The sequence below is a fragment of the Lissotriton vulgaris genome, chromosome 6 (genome assembly GCF_964263255.1).
Source record: "Lissotriton vulgaris chromosome 6, aLisVul1.2, whole genome shotgun sequence".
In the NCBI taxonomy this organism is placed as follows: Eukaryota; Metazoa; Chordata; class Amphibia; order Caudata; family Salamandridae; genus Lissotriton; species Lissotriton vulgaris.
The window spans coordinates 192,328,186-192,348,137 of record NC_141694.1 but is presented as its reverse complement, the minus strand read 5'-3'; the positions used below and the strand labels follow the sequence as shown (position 1 = coordinate 192,348,137).

The 19,952-nt window shown below is 44.4% G+C and overlaps 2 protein-coding genes across 4 annotated transcripts in view; one reads left to right on the top strand and one right to left on the bottom strand.

Annotated features, from left to right (window-relative positions):
• The window catches only part of RUNX2 (RUNX family transcription factor 2), a 331,526-nt gene that overhangs the window by 108,355 nt on the left and 203,219 nt on the right, over positions 1-19,952 (bottom strand). For all 3 annotated transcript variants that reach the window (XM_086926222.1, XM_086926224.1, XM_086926223.1), the window contains one exon: positions 3,734-3,838. In XM_086926222.1, the coding sequence (XP_086782348.1) occupies positions 3,734-3,838 (105 nt within the window). The remainder of the gene's footprint in view (positions 1-3,733; positions 3,839-19,952) is intronic.
• The window catches only part of SUPT3H (SPT3 homolog, SAGA and STAGA complex component), a 1,963,693-nt gene continuing 1,948,124 nt past the window's right edge, over positions 4,384-19,952 (top strand). Inside the window, exon 1 of the mRNA XM_086926226.1 lies at positions 4,384-4,480. The gene's annotated coding sequence lies outside the window, so the exon portion shown is untranslated. The remainder of the gene's footprint in view (positions 4,481-19,952) is intronic.

Sequence of the window (19,952 nt, the reverse complement as noted above, 5' to 3'; positions counted from 1 at the left end):
ATCGTTTCACCTCATGGAGAGATCAAATTCCAGTTAGCGTACAAACTATTGCTTATGACAGGTTGCCTTTTGTTCTTCTGATTTATAATTTCTGATTGCATTTGTATAATTTGTTGTACAATATACGACTTGTCTGTCTAACTTCGTCATTACCCGTATTACCCAATTCATATCTTGTGTCCTCATCACAGTCTGTTCCAGTCCTCAGCTTCTGTCTTGTCATTCTCCCTCGAGGCTTTCAGGTACTTTCTTGCGCAAACTAAGCACCTTCACCGGGATACTAAATACCTTCGCCTGGATAGTAAACACCTTCACCTGATACTAAACACCTTCACCTGGATACTAAACACCTTCACCTGGATACTAAGCACCTTCACCTGGATAGTAAATACCGTCACCTGGATACTAAACACCTTCATGAATTTCATACACATGTTCTATATATACACACAATAAGCTGCACACCACTACAAAAATGAAACACTTCTCTTAAAAGATCACCTTTGAATAGGCAAGGGACTGGGTGTATTATAATAAAAAGCACATAGTAGGACTCAAGCTTGAATCATGCCAGTTCACACACCACACTTCAACTCAAGAGCAAGCAAAGCCAGTGTGGTATCATGTGGATCCTCAACTCCAATACTGTTTCAAATGTTACACTACATGACTTTACATTAAAATATCTAATGATACATTTCTCTGTTACATTATGTATGGTTGCTGCACCTGGCCCTTTTGGCACAGTCACCTAAGATTTTGCCTTCACTCACTTCCTTTGCTAAAATAGTTTTGTTGGCATTAGGACTCTGTGCTCCTTACCCCTGCTAACTAGTGGTAATGTGGTGTGCTCTCCCTTGAAAACATAGTAAACGTGGCCTACACCTGATTGATTGATTTAATTTACTTACAATTCCCTAATAAATAGTACCACCTGTACCTAGGGTTTATAAATTAAATGCTGCATGTGGACAGCACACTCAGTGTGCCACATACTAAAGTAGCTTGTAATCTGTCTCAGTTTTGCCACTGCAGCCTGCATTCCAGATTTCGGTATGGCAAAGCGAGCCTTTTACCAGGCCTAAACCTTCCTTTTTAATACTTATAAGTCACTCCGAAGGTAGACCCTAACCACTGCTAGTTCAGAACGCATGGTATTTAAAAAGTAGGACATGTGTACTTAGGTTTTATATGTCCTTAGGTTTTATATGTCCTGGCAGTGAACAACTCCTAAAGTTATTGTTGCTGTTGTAAGGCTGTCACCACCTAAGACTAACAATGGGCCACCATATCACACTAAATAAATGATAACTTCAGTTTGGTAACAGATAAAGAAATGCTTCTTCAACTCAAATGAATTGTAATTTAATATCCTTTTTGATGGAAATCTCGGATATTAAGTTACTATTTTGAAAAGGCCACTTCTAGAAAGTTTGCATTGTTATGCATGATTTAAATGTGCCTTTCTACCAGTGCCCAGTGTCACATGACTGTAAATGGCTCTTTGGTGGTGTTTTGTGTATTCCTTTATTCCTATCAGACGCAAGGATGAAAGGGCCTTGAATGTGGGGCAAGGCGCTTCTATCCTGAGTAGGGTGTTCTGGGGGTGGGTGGGGGGGTACTCAGCCTTCCTGAGCTCTAACAGTCAGCCTAAGGGCAAATGCAGCTCACATTCGTCCTCTGTCTGCCTGCCCTTTGTTACCCTAAACTGTATGGAGCCAAACCCAGTAAAGGAATAAGGTTGGACAATGGTGGCATCACCCACCCACAGGTTGGCACAGGGGATACAAGTGGTAGAGGAGTCACGGGAAAGACGTAGACAACAATTAGGATGTCGCTTTCAGATAGCCTTTCCATGTCGGCCTTTCTAACATGGAAAGGCTGTCGGAAAGTGACTTTGGGGGCCCCTAGCAGGGCCCTGTCCCCCCTAGGCCTCCGTTGGGTGGCCTGGGTGGGGCACATGTGGTGCCCCCCAAACATCTAGGCACCATATGGGGCTTTGCACGCAGTGAATAGATGTTTAGAAACATACCCTTTACCATTGCAGCTTGTGCTGCGGCCCTTTTTGCGGGCCTCAGCTCAAGCCGCAATGGTAAAGGCTATGTTTCCAACCACCATGCTGGTGGTCACATAATATCAGGAGTAGAACCGCTGAATACTTGTTAGGAGGTTCCACTCCCAAAACGATATCGGTCGGACACTCATCCGACCGGCATCGTAATAAGGCGCCTAGTGTCCTTCCACCCACCCCAGCATCCTCTAGCCAGCCCTCTCCTCCCTCACCCAAAATTAAGAACATTACACCACCCCTAAAGCTTCCCTCACCTTCCCCACCCGAATATGTACACTTTACTCTTCACTAGCGCAGAGAGCAAGCACCACACTGTCAGAGTTTCTGAGAGTCCAGAGAGCAAGCACCACTCTGACAGAGCTTCTGAGAGTCCAGGCTGCGTGGCTTTTAAATCCCTGTGACGTTACAAAAGTGGAATATCAACTTTTATTTTTACATTGCGTGGCATAGTAGCAGTGAATAACCAGATTTCGAATGTGGCATTCACATTCGAACTCTCCCTGAAAGCCATACATAACATAATGTATGTTACATTGTATATGTTACTTTATGTTAAGCACTGTATCTAATGGTATATATCATTATGTTATATCCTGTATATATTTGGTCTTTAAGACCAAGGTGTACCGAATTTATGGCACTGGCACCAGCAGGTTGGATGGGGCAGCTGTAACTCTCCGACAGGTAAATGCATTACAAGACCCTACATAATAGAGGTTGTTTATGGAATATGGGGCCTTATTCAGCAACATTGGGGAAAGCACATGATAATTTTGCTAAAGATCTGGACACTTTCCTTAGTACAAAAATGTAGGAAAGGTTACCTGTGTGAAGAAAGCATTTGACCTATGACTCATCATTTGTACCTGTTCTAAAAGTTAGATAGTTGCAAGATGGACATGTATCATTTTCCGTGTGTCCTCTGTACACATCCAGGAGACTGAAATCTAAGCCTGACTATACATTTCAAAAACTAAAACATACAAGAATAAAAAGCATTGTTTCCAGCACGAAGCGATCAAAGGCATTGCAGGGAGCACAATGCTCCCATTAGAAGATACATTTTATGCCTAGCTAATCTTAAAATCAATCTTAATCTCAAAATATACTTAATTAAGGACAGTGAGACCAGTTTAATCCTAATCATTATGCAAAGTCTGCGAACAAAAAGTTAAAACGTGTATCGTGTTTGCAGCCACAGAACTTCACAAAACTGGTAACAGCACACGTTTCAGCTACCCAGGCAGACAGAAAAACCAAGAGGGATTAGCTGTGTCTCACTAAATCTATCAGAGCAAGCAACCTGCAACAATTACTGGAGCATGACCGAACACAGCAGTGGCATTACTCAAACAAGCAGATATTGCTCTTAGAGAGCCTGTAAACCTGAAGAAGGAGCATGCACAAGTGTTCCGTAGGGCAAGATCAAATATAGCACAGCCTATATGTAGCATGACGTGGTGCACGTACTTGATAGGGCAAATGTTAATTGTAGATATGTCACTGATCAGATAGTGAACTTTTACCACTTATAGCAGTGTGACTTCCACCGGTTAGTCAATACTGGCAAAATAACCCATATTGTACATTTTGAAACAAAATGAAAACAAAAGGAACAAATGTTCACTCAAACATGAATGGCCAAAAGGTTGAAGTACTCACTCCTGGGCTCGCGGGGTCCGTCCACCGTCACTTTGATAGCTCTGTGGTAGGTGGCTACCTGGGGCGGGTTCGTGAAGACAGTGATAGTCAAGGTAAAGCTCTTGCCTGAAAACAGTAAGATATGCTGTTATGGCAGTGGCATGAAGAGATCAAGCATATGAATAGTAATTAACTAGGTGAGGTAAACATTCCCTGTCACAAACAATATCACTTCAGTGTGTCACAATATAGCATGATCAGTGCCTTGTCTAATGTTCATGTTCATTAGACGCAGAAATCGTTCCATAAGCAACGCGTTTAGAATGAATGATTTGTTTTTGGTTATAGGACGATTTATGTCCGTTATCTGTGTGGTTCTTCATTTTAATTTCTTTTGAAACAGGCAGGTTATAACCAGTATATGAGAGTTTGTCTGTTTTACTCTACATGCCTATCCTCCTGCACAAAATGAGTACTAGGTGTCTCATATCTTTCTGGCGCACTTTTTTATGTCTCTTTTTGGAATTTTTATATTTTTCTCTCACTTTCTCATGTTATTACCTTGACTTTCCAACTATTTCTCTCCTTCGCAGCACATAAACCCACCTCGAATCCATCTTCTGCAGAGACTCGGACAATGTTTCAGATAGATGAATCCACCTGGGACACGTAAGCCCTACTCTACCATCCATGCCCGACAGAACAACCCTACTAGCTTCGACAAGGAATGAAGAAGTAATGTAATGCGGATAAAAGCTTCATCGACAGGTAGACTGCAAGGGCGCTAGTAGAACAGCCCTTTCTTTCCCTTTACTAATCCACCACTAATCCTTTTGGGTTCCAGAGTAGAGCGCTAATCGCTAATCGCCGAAAAGTGCTTCAACACTAAGTATGGGGTAGTAAGCACGACATAAATACAATTACAGTTATTCTCCCCAACTTCCTGCACCTCTTTCAAGAGCCCAACACTACCTCTCTGAATGAAGATGAACACCAAGCTGAAGATACTCACAGTTGTCATAGACTCTTAAGAGTGAAAAAAGACTAGTCTCATGGTGACCCTTCAGTTCCCTTGGATTGCCATCCTTCAGTCTTTTGATTAGACATATTGGCTGGACACCTATATCAACACCCATTATGAAAGCGGCTTCTAAACCGATCTGGTAGTAGTCAGCAAAAGCTGGTTCTCCTGTTACTCCTCCAAGCTCATATGCCAAACTATTTCTCCAGAATTCACGTTTATGGGATTAAGTAGGGGAACTCCCCCAAACAATTCTAGGATTAACAATGATCTATCAATGTTTTTGTGTCCAAAGTTTCCCTGCTCTTTACTCATTTTAATGAGACATAAACAAATGTAAACATGAATATAAGGTCTCTGGAGTAGGTGAGTGATGTCAGTTCACAGCTATCACTGCTGCATGGATTGTTCACATACAGTAACATTTGTATATTATAAGCCCTCGGTGCAGAAATGCTGCTGCTTTGAAGCAGTTTGTGTTTCCTGCTCCTCCTTTTACAACTTAATGTTCCATTCCCCTCTTTACTCAATTCCCAGAACTATGTTTTTGATACTTTGTGTTTCTTTTTCAGTTGTCGCTACTATTGTGACTTCAATATTTACTTTCCCATCATGCCTCTGGGTGAAAATCTATGTGTCTGGCATGAGAGCTCTTTGTTTCTGTCGCTACTGTCTGGATGTGAGAGGACAAGTCTGGGCCGCTGTGTCATGGAGCCTCTGGCAGCAGATTGGAGCGCGTCAGATCCTCCACGTCTTCAAAGGGAAGGACCTACTTTTCTCCGTAAGCATCATAGGAGGGGGGGTTTCTGTTAGGACGTACCCACACACCTTCAAAAGAGCCTTTCTTCACCTTCCATGCATGCAAAGGCTGCAGGCTGTTTGGCTTTATTTACATCTAAAAACTACTGAAAGCTCAGAGATCCATAGCATAAAGGAGTCTACAACCGTTGTGTGTCTTGGAGGCGGCTTAGAAACTCTCTGGTTCTGGGAGGCTGGTTATTAGCTTTACCCTGTCCTTTCATTCATTTCTCCATTGACAAACGTACAACAGCGCTAGAGGGAAAGCGCGTCACCTACAGGGTTAATCAAATAGCTATTAAACGTCAACATGGCTTCAGAATTAAATTGTCATTTTCCATTCGTTTTGAGGTTTTCTAAGACCAGCAGTTTTTTGCCCGCACTAGAAGAGCTAGTAGAAATACCGTAATGCAGGTAGCAGGTTTAACCCGGATTGGTATTTGTGCCCGTTTGAATCTGCTTGTTTCATTGGCTTTAAAGGGATATTTTCTGAGAGTACAGAGATTATATACACATTGCTTCTCAAATGCACTGTACCCTTAGTCATGAGAGTCCCCTTGGTAAATGTATTTTCATAAGCTGTTCACCCAATAAGTTAGATGTTGAAACAACAAACCAGGAACTAGACAAATGAAATCTCAGATGTCAGCGTAATGTACATGAATCTTCTCCTTATTTGTAAATCAAAGACGCTGCTCTGCACTGTTGTGCATTACCAACCAAGAGATACCAGTGTTAAAAGCAGCTACTACTTCACATTTTCAGGAATGCCTTTCTAATGAAACAGCTTTTGTTTTGTGTGCTACTTCATAGAGGAAAAGCTGCCTTGACCCACCCAGGTTCATGGTCATCAATAAATGTTTTAATTATCTCTCTTCCTTGTACCCTACTAACGCTCATGTTGTATTACCAAAAATAAATGTTCATCTACGCATAGCTGTAGACCATTCAACAATATCTTTACAATAAATCATAGTAGCATCCATTGTTGTAGAGGCCTTGATCACAGGAATTGAGACACGTGTTCTCTGCTTGCATGTAGGCAACTGTGACTAGGTGTAGGCGAATAGAAGTGTTTGCAAGGCCTAACTTTAGTAAGTGAAAATGGTAGTCAATGATATCCTTGATGGTGGGCTTTAAGGAGTCCATGTTTTTAGAGGCGCAGCGATGAACAAACATTTTCAAGCCTGTGTTGTGGGCCGATGGGCCTCCTTCAAGACAGACAGATATTCTTGTGGAGGGTTAAGGTAACCGAATGCTAGGACTTCGAGTGCCAAATTGTAAGACCGTTCTGCGTGGGATCAGGATGCCTGACCCGAACTGCCTCTGTATTGAAATTCCTGCCTGAGGAGGAGCCTTACGTGAGGACTTGGAGGCCTCCAGGAGGGCGGAATACCAAGGTTGTCTGGCCCTGGCTAGAGCCGTTAGAATGAAGATTAGTGATGCTTGCCTGAGGCTTTCAGGGCTAAATGAACGGCAAGTAGTACCAAGTAATTGATGTGGTGCCCATGCTGCTGAGACGGCCATGGTCCGTGGTCTGGGATATCATCGAGAACCATGCCTATTCTGTAAGAGAGAAAGTACTGGGTCTGCAAAAGGCCTGCCTTGCAACACGTTCATGTTGTTTCTCCAATGCAAAGAGCAGCTTTGGCCTATACCTACATTAAATCTTCACAGCGACCTTCTGCTCGAGACCATTGATCAGCAAGGCACTCCTGGAAGAGACGCATGTACAGCCTTGTCTGAGAAATGATGGTGATGCAGGAGCCTATTATTTCTAAGAGACGCATGACGGTTCAACCTGTAAGTTGACGATTGTGCTGAAAAAGAGAAAGAAAGTGCTCGATGTTTGACTCTTCATTGGTTGAGGTAGTCTTTGGCTGTGACCACATTTACGTTTTCCCCTAGAAAGGGTTGTATTTGAAGTGGCTTTGTAGCATTTATGGTAAATCCCAAACTGTGCAGAAGGGACACTGATGTTTGCGTGTGTGCCAGACACTGAAGCTTGTTGCTGCTCTTCCTCAGCCAATCGTTGAGGTAGGGAAAGACTTAAAAACTCTCTCTTCACAGATGCACAGCCACTACTAAAAGGCATCTCATAAATACCCCTGGAGCCATGGGGACCCCAAAACTAAGTTCCTTGAACAGGTAGTGTTGTCGCATACAAAGGCACCTCAGGTGAGCACAGTAGATGGGGATATGAAAATAGGAGTCCTTGAGATCGAGCACTGTCATGAAATCTCCCTGTTGACAAAGAGGAGGGCTGTCTTACTGGAATGTTCTGATTTAGTCTATAAATTTAGGGGTCTGAGGTTGAGGATGGGTCTGAGTGAGTCGTCCTTTTTAGTGATTAGAAAGAAGAAAAATTACACAGCGCATCGGTGGTGGCCTGGGATACCCATTCTATGGTCTCTTTTTGTTAGAGGGCCTGCACTTCTTATTGAAGAAGGGCGAGATATTCTTAGCTGAAAATGTGTGCCTGTGATGGTATCTTGGGGTTATGTTGTGTAGCTCGAGGCAATAGCCGTGTTGGACTACTGCCAGGACCCACTTCTCCGACCTGACTTCCCCCCCCAGTGAGGGAGGAAATCTTCTATTGTTTCTTACAGTTTATTTGAGGGGTAAGTCACAGCTTGGAAGTGGGACAGCCTTTGCTGGTGCCACCTCTGCCCCTAACCCTACTGTTGCCTCTGTAGGAGCCCCTATGTCCCCCCCTGCTGGCCTGGTGATGGTAAGCCTGCCCATATAAGTGAGGGTACTCAGGTGAGGTGGCCTTTGCTCCTGCTGTGGGCTAGTTTTTCTGAAAGCAGCCCATGTAAGCAGTGGACAAGAGCACAGTGCTCCCATAGACTTTGATGTCTCTGTAGCTTTCTTAATCTTTTCAAGCATCTCATAAACCTGTAGCTTGAAAAGGTGCTTCCTTGTCGAATGGGAAGTTGAGGAGAGACTGCTGGACCCCGGGCTTGAATTTGGAGATACAGAGCACCCCAACATGATATTAATGGCCCTGAAGGCTGTGTCTGCACATCCAAAGCACAGCAAATGCTAACGCTGGAGATGACCTTGCCCTTGCCCTCAGACGCTTTGTGTTCCGCTCTGGGAAGTGCTTATGGAGCTCCTCCATCTCTTCCCATTGCAACCAGGGAGTCGGATGGAACCTGTCCCCTAATGTACATTGGGTCACTGGGAGAAAGCTTACATTTCTTCTCAGCCCTCGGGGTGAACACTGTAGCATTGATAGGGTCTGGGGTGGTTTTTATGCCCTTGAGCTTAGGGAGAAATTAGACTGTGTGTTCTTGGATTTGGGGAATAATCCTTCTGTGTAATATGCAGGTCAGCCATGTGGTAGTCTGCAGCTCTCTGGGTGACCCTAACTGGATATTGATCCAGGTCTGGATCCTCTCGGGGATCCACATTATAGTCATTTCAGTGCAGTCATCGGTGCAACTCTCACCTTCATCTAATCAAAAGGGTTAAAGGCCTCATTGGGGCTGTCTGGGAGATTCTGGTGAAGGCAGCTGTGGAGATATATATGGACATGGGGAAGGTGGTGGTGAAAGCTGGCTATGTGGTAGAGGTCTAGTGGTTATGTCTATATGCGCCTTGGGTGTCGGTTCCGAGGTGGGAACAGTGGAAGGAGGTTCCCTCTCGAAAGCAAGTCTCCTTTTACGTAGAACAGGCTCCAAAGGTGGCAGTGGAGCCGGTGGAGTCAGTTTTACAGAAATCTCACCAGTTCCCAAGTGACAAAGAGGAGCTTTTGTCTAACGTCCAACACCTGCTGAAGTCTCTCCAAAATCAAGGACTCAGCGTCCTCCTCATGAGATGTCAACAGCCCTTTGTCTTTCTCCTTTGCCTTCGGAGCCAAGGAGAGATTCAGAGTCAGGGTGGTTTTTGGAGACGAGGTTGGCTTCAGCACTGGCAATGTCTTGTCGATTGGTGCCGAAGGCAGTGTAGGTGCCAGCTTTGAATCAAACCTCTCATGCTCGATACCGTATGCGTGGCTAGGGCTCAATGGGTGAGAATGTTCAACATCCTTTACTGGAAGCTTGCCAGTCTCAGAAGCCTTTTGTCTGTGCAACTGGAGCCCGGAGGTGGCAGGTGCCTTTGGATGGCTTTGTCCCAACTCCTCTGCTCAGACTCGATGTCTGACTCCCTCGGAAGTGGTGTTCTGCCCCAGCCTAAGAATTTTTTTTGGTCTTGTCTTAGGGGAATGGTCTAAGGGGCTGAAGTTATATTAATGACCCTGTTCATGACCCTGCACAAGGTCTTCAGGTGAGGCCAATCTTTAGTGCCAGATGAATTCCCTTGAAAACACGGTCTCTGGGCTGGATGACAGTTGAGTTGCGGGGAGACCCAATAGCCCGGCTCTCTCTTGTTCTAGGTACCATGAGATCTTCCTAATTGAAGATGTTGCTGGTGCTTGAGATGTCCACGTGCTGCATTCTGCTGTGTGCCCAGCAGCATTCTCTTTGGTACTGAAGGGTCTTTTTGGAGAAGAAGATGAGGCATAATAGGCAAGAGGAGTTGTGGGGGTCTGCCCAGGGATTTTTGAGTGGCATCAAGGACAATTCTGGGAAGGTGTCGGTTCCATCACTCGTGCAGCATTCTCAGACAGCAGAGGAATTGAAATGATGCCGGGCTCCTGGGGGGGACTAGGGCTCGATGCCTCAAGTTGTCAGTAGTGGTCTTCAGTGCTGTCAAAGATTGTGCACATTGGTAAGAAGGAAATTCTGAATCCCGGTGGGATTCAGTGTAGTGGGATGAAAGAGTAACTGAATGAGCCTGGCAGAAAACGTACTTGGAATATGATGACCTCAGAGCCTCCTCTGCATGTCAAAACTCGCTGCCAGAAAAAAAATGGCATGGGTGCCCATGTACATGTGTTCTCCAAGAGGGAAAGTCACACCCTATCTCTTGACTTGAGAGACTTCTTCAAAGAAAAGCAAGTGCAAATGTCTGAGCCCAACACATGATAGCAGGAGTATGCTAAGCATGTATATCTACAGCCACTCATGTTAAGAAAATAGTATTTTAATACCCCATCTAATACTGAAATTGTTCCCAATTGCAGATAGATTAGATATTTAGATTTTTTATGCTTAATGGGTTACCTTCTCTGCTACAAGTTTTTATTCCACGTCAAAATGGGGAGCTTACAATGAGTGAGTCATTGTAGAGTCCATTGTGGTTCCACGTATCAAGTTCATAATGAGTCAAGACAGTTTACAGCTAGTTATTCAGAAGCCAAGCTCCTAAGCTCATGGATTGTGAGGGAGGATGAAGATCCTAACTTCTGTATGAAGCTTTAAAGCTCAGGAGTTGTGAGTAGGGATAGAAGATTCTAACCTCTGTATGAAGCTTTCAAGCTCAGAGCTGTGAGGAGAATAGAAGATCCTAAACTCTGTATGAAGCTTTCAAGGTCAGGAGTTGTGAGGAGGGATTGAAGATCCTAACCTCTGTATGAAGCTTTCAAGGTCAGGAGTTGTGAGGAGGGATTGAAGATCATAACCTCTGTATGAAGCTTTCAAGCTCAGAGCTGTGAGGAGGGATTGAAGATCCTAACCTCTGTATGAAGCTCTCAAGTTCAGGGATTGTGAGGAGGGATTGAAGATCCTAACCTCTGTATGAAGCGTTCAAGTTGTGAGGAGGGATTGAAGATCCTAACCTCTGTATGAAGCTTTCAAGGTCAGGAGTTGTGAGGAGGGATTGAAGATCCTAACCTCTGTATGAAGCTTTCAAGGTCAGGAGTTGTGAGGAGGGATTGAAGATCCTAACCTCTGTATGAAGCTCTCAAGTTCAGGGATTGTGAGGAGGGATTGAAGATCCTAACCTCTGTATGAAGCGTTCAAGTTGTGAGGAGGAATAGAAGATCCTAAACTCTGTATGAAGCTTTCAAGGTCAGGAGTTGTGAGGAGGGATTGAAGATCCTAACCTCTGTATGAAGCTTTCAAGGTCAGGAGTTGTGAGGAGGGATTGAAGATCCTAACCTCTGTATGAAGCTCTCAAGTTCAGGGATTGTGAGGAGGGATTGAAGATCCTAACCCCTGTATGAAGCGTTCAAGTTGTGAGGAGGAATAGAAGATCCTAAACTCTGTATGAAGCTTTCAAGGTCAGGAGTTGTGAGGAGGGATTGAAGATCCTAACCTCTGTATGAAGCTTTCAAGGTCAGGAGTTGTGAGGAGGGATTGAAGATCCTAACCTCTGTATGAAGCTCTCAAGTTCAGGGATTGTGAGGAGGGATTGAAGATCCTAACCTCTGTATGAAGCTCTCAAGTTCAGGGATTGTGAGGAGGGATTGAAGATCCTAACCTCTGTATGAAGCGTTCAAGTTGTGAGGAGGAATAGAAGATCCTAAACTCTGTATGAAGCTTTCAAGGTCAGGAGTTGTGAGGAGGGATTGAAGATCCTAACCTCTGTATGAAGCTTTCAAGGTCAGGAGTTGTGAGGAGGGATTGAAGATCATAACCTCTGTATGAAGCTTTCAAGCTCAGAGCTGTGAGGAGGGATTGAAGATCCTAACCTCTGTATGAAGCTCTCAAGTTCAGGGATTGTGAGGAGGGATTGAAGATCCTAACCTCTGTATGAAGCGTTCAAGTTGTGAGGAGGAATAGAAGATCCTAAACTCTGTATGAAGCTTTCAAGGTCAGGAGTTGTGAGGAGGGATTGAAGATCCTAACCTCTGTATGAAGCTTTCAAGGTCAGGAGTTGTGAGGAGGGATTGAAGATCCTAACCTCTGTATGAAGCTCTCAAGTTCAGGGATTGTGAGGAGGGATTGAAGATCCTAACCTCTGTATGAAGCTCTCAAGTTCAGGGATTGTGAGGAGGGATTGAAGATCCTAACCTCTGTATGAAGCGTTCAAGTTGTGAGGAGGGATTGAAGATCCTAACCTCTGTATGAAGCTTTCAAGGTCAGGAGTTGTGAAGAGGGATTGAAGATCCTAACCTCTGTATGAAGCTTTCAAGCTCAGAGCTGTGAGAAGGGATTGAAGATCCTAACCTCTGTATGAAGCTCTCAAGTTCAGGGATTGTGAGGAGGGATTGAAGATCCTAACCTCTGTATGAAGCTTTCAAGGTCAGGAGTTGTGAGGAGGGATTGAAGATCCTAACCTCTTTGGGAAGCTTTCAAGCTCATGAGTTGTGAGGAGGGATTGAAGATCCTAACCTATGTATGAAGCTTTCAAGTTGTGAGGAGGAAATGAAGATCCTAACCTCTGTATGAAGCTTTCAAGCTCAGAGCTGTGAGGAGGTATTGAAGATCCTAAACTCTGTATGAAGCTTTCAAGGTCAGGAGTTGTGAAGAGGGATTGAAGATTCTAACCTCTGTATGAAGCTTTCAAGGTCAGGAGCTGTGAAGAGGGATTGAAGATCCTAACCTCTGTATGAAGCTCTCAAGTTTAGGGATTGTGAGGAGGGATTGAAGATCCTAACCTTTCAAAGGGATTTCAGATCCTAACCTCTGTATGTAGCAAAATGGCTTCATAGTATCTGTCGGTAGGCCTGGTAGCAAAAAGAGGAAGACTGATGAAGGTGAAAAGGCAGCAATAAGTGGTGGATTGAGTTTCTACTTATATGGAACACATTGACGACTGATCAGTGTTTCCAAATTCTTTACTCCCCAATTGTGGATAGCAGTCGGGGGAACTTGCCCGTATTTCATAGTGAACACACACACAGAAAAACAATGTGCCGACTGTATACCCTATACTAATGTTCTCTTTTTTTCTTTGCTCCTTACGGAGGTCTTCTAAAGTAGAGAAAAAAACTACTTTCTTTACTCAGTCCTGAATCTCCATTAGCAACAATAGGTATCTGAGAATGTTGCTTTGTTTGATGAATTGTGCTTGTGCTTTGAAATGCAATGTGACATCCTTTACCCGATGGCCACTTTAACTTCCAGAATAGTATTGCATGTGTCTGGCAAGAAAGGCTGGGTTTTCCATTGGTTTAGGATAAATGCTGTGTTTTGCGCCGGACATAAATGTTGCTCTCCTTGGCAGTGGCGATGTTGGTAAGGCAATACGTACACACAATTTCCACCAGTTATTGTTAAAAATGAGTACATTTATGGGATAATTCTGCATTTTGCTGGCTGCATTTCCATTCACATTTGTAGTTCTGCACTAAGGCAGATGCTCTACCTAAATCGCTCACCACGCTGTGGGATGATAAAATAGGACCACACCTCCAGCTCAAGACTAGCAATGTTGTGTTAGGTGGTGGGATATATGCCAACTAATGTGAACATTGGAATTGTAAGCAAAAAGGGGAGGTACGTTTTCAGTGCTCACATAGTTGTTCTCCTTGGCATGCTGTGTCCTCTGCATGTTCCTTGTGTCCCTCTCTCCTAGCATCAAGGATTGAGTCAGACAGAGAGTTGTGAGGGGCACAGGTATGAGGCTCTGTTACCAGACAGGGCAGACATATACTCTGCAGTTGTGTAAGTTGATAAAGCTCTTATAAATATGCTAGTAATGCGTGTAGCGGCAGACATCTTGGAAAGTCCAGAGCTCCTCACTGGGTGCGTGTGCAAGGAATATACTGACCAAAGCAATACACAAGGAGTCAATTCTCTTATTATGTCCCACCCCACAACTAACAGAGAAAGGTAAGCCCAACATTAGCCAGCACAGAAGAGTGGGTCTATTTAGGACCTGCATCGGCGCCTCACTCAGCTATTAATATTCAAGAGTCCGGTAGAATGCGGTGAACGGGTCAAAACCTATTGACAAGTTAATGTTTTATTCTGGCTACAGGGTGAGAAACCCTAAACCCTTGCAAATGGATCTTTGCCAAATTCAGACATTTGAGAGGTCAGGCTTGCAAAGAGCGCTCTGTGGATCTTGGTACTGGACGCACTGCAAATAAAGGTGTGTCTATATCACTCTCCTTATCAGTGGAACATGGTCACGTGGGTACAAAAAGATGCAAAATGCCGTTAAATCGCCACCAAGACGTTGTAGCTCTAATTTGAAACCATAGTGCACTCATGAGAGCAGAAAATGGTTGTTAAGTGCTATGGTGGTGTCACTAGGATTAGGGGTTCTAGTTCTAGCTTGTTGGAGGCTTTGGATACAGCTGAAGATGATCACGATAGCTTATGACGCTATATGTGTTTTCTGCAGACATCACAACAATGCACTTTCAAGGACGCCAAGACTCTTGCAGTGAGAATCCCTCTAGGAGGAAAAGGAGGGGGGTCTCCTTGTATTGCCCTCTGGCTCTGGACTTCCTTTGTTCTGGAATCTGACTTGTATACGGATCTGAGCACCTCTTGGGTATGAAAATAGAACCAGGTGGGGTAGCTTGAATCAACTTATCCCTGTGCGTGAAAAGGAAAAAAAAATGTTTCCTTCTAAGTGATCCAAGATCTTCCACCTGATATTTTGGCAGTTTGGAAACGCTGTAGGGACCCACAGTAGAGACCTCCTGTTTGGATTTCTTCTCAGTGAGTGCCAGCCCTACCTTCATTCATTCCACACTGGCATTGGCACCAAAGCATTACCTGCTCACTCATGCCCAACATAAACCCTGAATGGGGCCACTGCATGGACTGCAGAAATAACCAATCTGATGGCATTTGTGTATCATGGCAGCGCCTTCCTTGCATTGTTTTTCTTCAGAGCAAATTCTCTAAGCAGGATTTATTTTAAAATATGTACATATATTTATTTCGGTCTAGCTCTGGCTTCTGGTTTATTTGTGGCATCCCTTGTCAATAACCACATCAACAGAGAAAATGTACTTAAATAATAAATTAGTTGACATAATGATGTGTGCCTTTGCTGAAGAAACATTTCTATGTCCTCTCTCACTCTCTCTTTTGCAGTTACTTGATCCTATAATCTGCCTTGGGTTCATCATACTAAACATTATCCTTGAAGTAAAAACCTTCTTTACACGAAGGATCCAATAGGAGGTCGATCCCACCCTCTGCTGTCATTACTGCAAAACCAAAGGCATTGTCTCAAATCCAGGATGTTCTAAACTAATTGTTATAGATCAGACTCTGGAGGAGTCTTACCAATTATGTTTCAACCGCGAAGGGACCCTGAGACGGTCGTGCAGCGCATTAAGGGTTTTGTAATGAAATCCCTCTCTGCCACAGCAGGCGCAGAGAAGGATTGAGCAGTCCATTCCCCATAGTCATGCAGCGATGCCTCTGGCTCCTGACCACACCCCAAGACAGGATCTCTCGGCCCCAACTCCAGGTATTGACGTAAACTCTTAGGAGCTCTCACTTGCCGGCAGCCCTTGGGGAGATCCGCCAGTGGCACTCAAGTCGACCAGCTGAAGGATGGTCTACCCTAGGACATTGTGGTGCTCGTATCCACCAGCCCCTTAGGATGACTCGTTATTTCAACAGATGAACAAAGGAGATAAGCCATATTGGTGTGGAGTATACCCCAACCAAACCTGCTTCCTCCCACTCGTCCGTCAGTGGTTTTTGGCAAAGGCCCTCACGCTGAGAATTTCCCACTGGTAGAATCATCTGTCTGTCACTGCCAACTATTACGTAAGTGACTATAACGTCCATGAAGACAGTGCTGAATTTGAGCCGATGGTTTCTGGTATTCAGCACTGGCACTTAATTGTCAACACCGGTACTTATGACAGTCTGCCACATGGTGGAGCTGTTTGTCTGACTGAGAAAGGAAAACAACAACAGTAAATATTAATTCAACATTATTTAATACCAGCTGTCCAAGCCATTCTTATAGCTTTGGGTGACCTGGAATAGTCTGGCTTGTCACACTTGTAAGAGTGTTATGGTTAGTAGTTGTGTTGGTGCCGTCATAGTCAGCGCTAGCAGGGGAAATGTGTGGTGCACACTGCAGTGGTCCCCTGACGAGGGCCCTGACACTTATATATATATTTTTTTTTTTACAAATTAAGCACTGCCTGGAGGTCGGCAGGTCGAACAGTGAGCAGTCCGCTTGTCTCTTTAATATAGAAAAGAGAGCTCAAGGTGCATTGAACGTACTAGATCCTAGCAAGGAATGTTTTAAAGTGTATTGCTTCCAAGGGTAGTGTATTAATGGGACCATGTTGAAGCTGTAATCAAAGTAAGCTGCTCTGGTCTTTAGGTCTCCCAACCTTTCCTATAATCTGGAGCATACAAATGTGATAGTACAAGTACAAAAACCTACATTTAATATGCAGTGCACCCCTGCAATTTCGAATGGCTGTGCTCAGGTGTCTGGAGCAGAGAGAGCCATGTCAATAAAGACCTGCACTGCTAGTATATTCCAAAATACAGGAAGTGCACAAGCTGCCAATTTCAATACGATGGGAAAGCCCTTTACAGACCACACACAATGTAGAGGACCCTACATTTTGTTGGGGTTTATTTGGGCCCTATGAAAAGGGGCCTCGGACCAATGCAACATCGTGCTCTTGAGAAAGAGGTCCAAGTGTCAGTATGGATTGGGAAAATGGACGCAGCCTGGTTAGGCTCGCTAGGCCCAATGTGGCACTCAGCTCAATCCGTTGCTGTACAACGTGTTGTAGTACAGGTGACGTGTCCTTTAGCGCCAAGGTCACAATTCAATTCCTTCTTTATTTATAACTTGACAACAACAGCTGTAGTGCGCTCCTCTGTCTTTTTCAGCAATCTAGTGCTCATCGTCAGGCTGTCATCTAGCGCCATGAAGCGTAACCATGCACTGCACTGTTAATAAATGTAGGCGTCTAGTGCTTAGTTTGCTTTAGTCACAGTTGGGGTTAGACGGACATCTGCTGCGGTCAGCATTTCAATTAGTCAGTTTCCAAACCCTCCACTTCAGCTGAGTGACCTCACTTGCAGTAATTTCCTCAAACCCCGGCTGTAATCTGAAAATGTCCCTCATTACTCCTGTCAGGCAGACCTCGGGGTTCCCTCAGGGGAAGCAGTGAGAGCCAGTTACAGACCAACAACTCTATCCCTCTTTCAGCAGTTTGCTCTATACTGCTGCCTAGCCAGACTGCACATTCCATACAGTGCAGCAAATGTATAAATCTTTCAGCAGTCTACAGTGCTGCCTAGCCAGACTGCACATTCCATACAGTGCAGCAAATGTATCACTCTTTCGGCAGTCTACAGTGCTGCTTAGCCAGACTGCACATTCCATACAGTGCAGCAAATGTATCACTCTTTCGGCAGTCTACAGTGCTGCCTAGCCAGACTGCACATTCTATACAGTGCAGTGAATGTGTCCCTCTTTCAGTAGTCTATAGTACTGCCTGGCCAGACTATACATTCCATACAGTGCAGCGAATGTCTCACTCATAAGTCTATAGTACTGCCTGGCCAGACTATACATTTCATACAGTGCAGCGAATGTATCACTCTTTCAGAAGTCTATAGTACTGCCTGGCCAGACTATACATTCCATACAGTGCAGCGAATGTCTCACTCATAAGTCTATAGTACTGCCTGGCCAGACTATACATTTCATACAGTGCAGCGAATGTATCACTCTTTCAGAAGTCTATAGTACTGCCTGGCCAGACTATACATTTCATACAGAGCAGCGAATGTATCACTCTTTCACCAGTCTATAGTACTGCCTGGCCAGACTATACATCCCGTACACTGCAGCGAATGTTTCACTCTTTCAGCAGTCTGCTCTATACTGCTGCCTAGCCAGACTGCATATTCCATACAGTGCAGCAAATATATCACTCTTTCAGTAGTCTACTGTGCTGCCTAGCCAGACTGCACATTCAATACAGTGCAGCAAATGTATCACTCTTTTGACAGTCTACAGTGCTGCCTAGCCAGACTGCACATTCCATACAGTGCAGCAAATGTATCACTCTTTCGGCAGTCTACAGTGCTGCCTAGCCAGACTGCACATTCTATACAGTGCAGTGAATGTGTCCCTCTTTCAGTAGTCTATAGTACTGCCTGGCCAGACTATACATTCCATACAGTGCAGCGAATGTCTCACTCATAAGTCTATAGTACTGCCTGGCCAGACTATACATTTCATACAGTGCAGCGAATGTATCACTCTTTCAGAAGTCTATAGTACTGCCTGGCCAGACTATACATTTCATACAGTGCAGCGAATGTATCACTCTTTCAGAAGTCTATAGTACTGCCTGGCCAGACTATACATTTCATACAGAGCAGCGAATGTATCACTCTTTCACCAGTCTATAGTACTGCCTGGCCAGACTATACATCCCGTACACTGCAGCAAATGTATCACTCTTTCAGCAGTCTATAGTACTGCCTGGCCAGACTATACATCCCGTACACTGCAGCGAATGTTTCACTCTTTCAGCAGTCTGCTCTATACTGCTGCCTAGCCAGACTGCATATTCCATACAGTGCAGCAAATATATCACTCTTTCAGTAGTCTACTGTGCTGCCTAGCCAGACTGCACATTCAATACAGTGCAGCAAATGTATCACTCTTTTGACAGTCTACAGTGCTGCCTAGCCAGACTGTGCATTCTATACAGTGCAGTGAATGTGTCACTCTTTCAGTAGTCTATAGTACTGCCTGGCCAGACTATAGATTTCATACAGTGCATCAAATGTATCACTGGTTCAGAAGTCTATAGTACTGCCTGGCCAGACTATACATTTCATACAGTGCAGCAAATGTATCACTCTTTCAGCAGTCTATAGTACTGCCTGGCCAGACTATACATTCCATACAGTGCAGCAGATGTATCACTCTTTCAGCAGTCCATAGTTCTGGCTGGCCCAGCATACACATTCCATACTGTGCAGTAAACGTATCCCTCTTTCAGCAGTCTATTGTATTGCCTGGCCAAACTATACGTTCCCTACAGTGCGGTGAAAGTATCACTCTTTCAGCAGTCTATTGTACTGCCTGGCCAGACTATACATTCCATACAGTGCAGTGAATATATCACTCTTTCAGCAGTATAGAGTGCTGCCTGGCCAGGCTATACATTCCATACAGTGCAACGAATGTATCACTCTTTCAGCAGTCTATAGTTCTGCCTGGCCAGCATATACCTTCCATACTGTGCAACAGATATATCACTCTTTCAGCAGTCTACAGTGCTGCCTAGCCAGACTGCACATTCCATACAGTGCAGCAAATGCATCACTCTTTCAGCAGTCTACAGTGCTGCCTAGCCAGACTGCACATTCCATACAGTGCGGTGAATGTATCACTCTTTCAGCAGTCTATAGTACTGCCTGGCCAGACTATACTTTCCATACAGTGCAGCGAATGCAACACTCTTTCAGCAGTCTATAGTTCTGCCTGGCCAGCATATACATTCCATACAGTGCAGCGAATGCCTCACTCTTTCAGCAGTCTATAGTGCTGCCTAGCCAGACTGCACATTCCGCACAGCGCGGTGAATGTCTCACTCTTTCAGCAGCCTATAGTGCTGACTAGCCAGACTACACATTTCTTACAGTGCAGTGAATGTCTCACTCTTTCAGCAGTCTA